Source organism: Drosophila montana, unplaced genomic scaffold, assembly GCF_035044405.1.
Source record: "Drosophila montana isolate Dmon_TW-CO22-7 unplaced genomic scaffold, ASM3504440v1 contig_402_1, whole genome shotgun sequence".
Taxonomy (NCBI): Eukaryota; Metazoa; Arthropoda; class Insecta; order Diptera; family Drosophilidae; genus Drosophila; species Drosophila montana.
Window position 1 is genome coordinate 4,950,861 of NW_026998739.1, and position 4,259 is coordinate 4,955,119.

Genomic DNA, 4,259 nt, shown 5'->3' on the forward strand with positions numbered 1-4,259 from the left:
TGCCACGCCCTTATAAATTCCATATAAGTTAAACACTTTATATGTTTTGCAAGAGTATAGAATATTCAAAGTCTCAAACTTGGAACCTTAACCGCTATTAAATGGATACCTGGATAAAATTTGAACCTTTTCTTTATATTAAAAAATATATTTTTAAACATGTTTAGATAATAAACTATAATTACTATTTTAAAAATAATATTTTGCATCAACAGATTGCTAAGATTTCACTCTACAAAGCATTGCGCAGCTATTTGCATTGAATAATTGAAACAACAAAAAATGTTATCAAGGAAAGGAACTTTTTCACTCTTATAAGGAAGATATACAAAAAGTAAAATTGAAATTGAACCATCGAGCTTCCATTTAAAGCTAATATGTGTTGACGAGCAAAAACAGATAAAAAGATAGCTCACCCATTCAGCTCTCAAATACACGCGCTCTTCATATTGTCTCTCACTGTCTCTCATTCTTAGAAGGCAATCAGGTACGCCATTGTACGCCATTTTTTTTTCATCAAACACGCATTTTTTAACAACATGTTCACATGTTCTTGCATGATCAAGAATAGAGGAATAGCTTACATAGATATTTAGCTAGTACACGCGACATATTTTTATCACATTTAACACCGGGTAATTAAATATAACTTACAAGCAAACGCGTTAACATAGCCACACGCAAACAAAAAACGATCGATCAACACGGCAGACGCGCACAGACTAAATCGCGCGCCTAGGCTAAGCCGGCACTTGCACCAATACAACAACAACAACTGAGAGCACACAACCAGTGCAGCAGCCGCGCTCACAGTATGCACAGTGCTCGCTCTCTGTATTCAGCTGCAGCCCTCAGTCTATATACACATATGCATATATGTACATAAATATAACAGGATCAAAAGCGCCAGCTCCAGCGGCGTGCATTGAGTCATAAGAATACCGTTACAAATGTATGAATGTATTTTTAAGCGTGTGCGTTGCGAAGTGTGTGAAAATAAGAAGATTGCAATTTCGTGAGCGGCGCATGACGTCACAATTAAATCCTGTTAGTGTATGAGTGTACATGGCAAAAAGTATATATATATATATATTTATTCTTCAGCAGGAAGATGTGCTGAGCAGATGAAATTAAGATTTGAAAATAAGAATATGAATTTTATAACTAAAATACACGAAACAAGTTGAACATCTTTTCCAATATCTACTGCCATATCGATAATATCAATAAGTATCGATTTTGAAATTAAAGTAATCTAAAAAACATAATCAATGAAGACAACTTTAAGCTTTGCTTTGGAAATTATTGACAGAAATTTCGAAAATCCCAGCAATTGTTTACAAATCGAAACTGTAACGGAAAATCCCAAAAAATAAGTATATAAAAATAATATGCTTCCTGCTACACGGCGTCGGATATTTACGCAGAAGATTCTGTTCATGACTCTGCTGCTGCTGCTGCTGGGGTGTTGCTACCTTATATACTTGCAGCTTGGAAAATTTCAGCGAACCAGCGAAAACGTTCAAAGCAGTTATTACAGGCTGCCTCGCATGCAGCTCGAGCAGAATGGCGATTATTGGATCTGTAATAATTTCATGCGCTCCTCGAGTACCCGACTCCGCGGCAATGCGAGCATCACACTGACCACACATGGCACCTACCGGGACTTCGGGCACATGGACTGGCTGCTGGTGCGCTGGAATGGTCCGATTAGCATGGCCGTCTATGTGCATCCGGGTGATTCGCTGGAGACGCTGCGCAAGCTGTATTATATTAAATACTGCACCTCGGGCAGCCACAGCTGGTCGCATTATGTGTCCCTGCAGCTGGTCTTCTCGGATAACCAAATGCCACGCCTCTTTCAACAAATGGTCTGGAAACGTATTGCGATGATGCCTTGCACGCGGCTGGTCCAAAAAAATCCCAGCTCCCGTGGGCTTAAAAATCCGTATAACTCCAGCTACCCGCTGCATTTGCTGAGAAATGTGGCCCGCCTGAATGCGGAGACTTTGTATGTGTTCCCACTGGAACCGGGCATGTTGCCCACACAGCATTTCATCAGGAATTTCTTTGGGTTTCTTCACCGATATCATCCGCGAAAGCGGCTTAAAAGGTGACTCTCTCTTAATATTTTCCGATAAAGTCTGATAGATCTGGACTCCATATCCAGCGTTTACTGTATACCCATATTCCCACAAGTCGGCGAAGATCTGCAGCTGCCCAAATACAAATCTCAGCTCTTGGAACAATGGAAGCCCCATCTCCATGAGAACCGCACGCTGTCTGCCTTTGAGCTCCGAAAATTGGACAAATGGCGCTCTTGGCTGGCAAATCCGATACGAGATGGCGACATCCGCGTTTATCTGGTGACCAAATCACCCCACAGTTGTGCCGCCTACGTCAGCAGCAATGCAGACGAGCCCTTCTACGATCAGCGCTATGCAGAGTCCATTTATGACACGAATTCCAGCAAGGTAGGTCAGGCAGAGATGGGCGTGGCATTGGTTGGGATCGGATTTGTGAGGCACACGAGAATACATTATAAAACCACGCCCAGGCAAACACGGTTGAGATTAGGGAAGCAATATATACAACCGATTGTTCCTATAGAAGCTATATGATAAGCTAGTACGATTTGTTAGAGATATGTGCGAAGAATCTAGAAACTCTTCCCAGATATTTCCAATTCTGATATAATTTTATTTTTGAATACTTAATTTGTTTAAAGTGATATTCTTTTAAATGTCTAGTACATAAGCTTATTTCTCTTCTATTATTCAGCATTTCAGAATGTATTAGAAAAGTTTTCCTTTGAGAGATAATTCCGCCAAGGAACTACTAAAACCTTATCAGGCTGAAGCAATATTTCAATTATTGCAAAAAAAAATATATATATTCTTTTCGAAGATGGGAGAAGTCCTGCGATTAAAATAATAAGTGTTGCATAACTTGCAGCATTTGAGTTTCTGTGCAACACTGATAGAGCGATAGCAGAGGTTGTCATCGATTGCGACTCTCTTGTGACTGAATTTATTTGACAGAAGTTTATTTGAAAAGCAAAGTCAATTACATATAGGAAAGCAAACATTCAACCCCGATATACATATATATATATACCTTTTTTACATTTTTATTATGATGCTATAGCATTTCAAAATCTTTTCTAATTGCAGCTACAAGTTCTGGTTGGTCTTGGTTTTGACTTTGTCGTCTTGGATGGCACCTTTCTAATACACCGAAACTCCAGCTCGCAGTTGGAGTATTCCAGAGAGGCACTGCACCAGGCGAACTCCCGCCAAAAACTGAAACACATACGCGACCTAATCAAATTGAATACTTTTGCGCAGGACAACAGGAGCGACTAAAGCATGAGACTTGGCATTCCATCTACGCCGACCTCGGACTGCGACTCCGACTCCAGCTCGGACGCTGACTTGGACTCGGACGCGTGCTTGGAGCCTGTGGCAGGGCACTTAATCAAATTGTCTGGCTGCTTCTTGACGCCTCTCGTTTTTGGCATTGCATTTTATATACTACTCTTTGCCCTATTTTATTTTTCTTGCTGCTTTTTAATGCCATTAGTGGCGTGGAATTTTATTTCTCATTTGGCGTCATTTTTCATTTTCCTTGGCAGCGCATTGCACGCAGATAAGCGGCCAGAGCTTACTTATAAATAGGGTTCGAAGTGACACGTCCTTTTCGGGATTCAAAAGAGTATCGCATGCTATTCGTTCATTCACAACATTAAACAATTTGTTAGTAGGGTAATCAACTAGCGATGGGACTTATACATTTTAGTTAAGAGGAACAAAATGTAAAACAGGTTTAAAATAAATATTTGGATTATCTTATATTTCCTAATTTCACATGGAACAGTGAAAAATTAGCGGAAAATAAATACAAGTCAATACAAAAATGTATATATATAAGCAGTTCACCTTTAATTAAATTGTTCTGGTGTAATTAATTTCCATTGCTTTTTTTTTCCGAAAGAAAACAAGCCAGAAAATCGCTTTCGTTTAAACTGAGATCTTTAATTATTTTTGTTGCTATTTATATTATATATTATATTATATTATATTATATTGCTATAATGATTAAAATAAGCAAATATTTACAATTCGCTTTCATTTAAATTGTTTTCAATTTATTTAATATTCACTCAAATCATTTCCCCCAAAAATTGCCGATCCAAATTTCCGAATAAACCAATATGTGCCGTTTGCTTCAGTTAAATTTCATTGTTTTTTTTAATTTTC

At 38.6% G+C, this 4,259-nt stretch overlaps 1 protein-coding gene across 1 annotated transcript; it reads left to right on the top strand.

Annotated features, from left to right (window-relative positions):
• Positions 1–1,327: 1,327 nt before the first annotated feature.
• On the top strand, positions 1,328–3,920 carry LOC135439099 (uncharacterized). Its single transcript, XM_064697725.1, has 3 exons — positions 1,328–2,113; positions 2,171–2,474; positions 3,174–3,920. Exons 1-3 carry the CDS (start codon positions 1,392–1,394, stop codon positions 3,363–3,365), a joined length of 1,218 nt encoding a protein of 405 aa, XP_064553795.1. The 5' UTR covers positions 1,328–1,391; the 3' UTR covers positions 3,366–3,920.
• The last annotated feature ends 339 nt before the right edge of the window (positions 3,921–4,259 follow it).

Bases quoted from the DNA above. Each gene is read 5' to 3' on its own strand.
- LOC135439099 (XM_064697725.1), top strand. From the start codon at position 1,392: ATGCTTCCTGCTACACGGCGTCGGATATTTACGCAGAAGATTCTGTTC. The intron at 2,114-2,170 runs GTGACTCTCTCT...CTCCATATCCAG, and splicing joins CCGCGAAAGCGGCTTAAAAG to CGTTTACTGTATACCCATAT. The intron at 2,475-3,173 runs GTAGGTCAGGCA...TTCTAATTGCAG, and splicing joins ATGACACGAATTCCAGCAAG to CTACAAGTTCTGGTTGGTCT.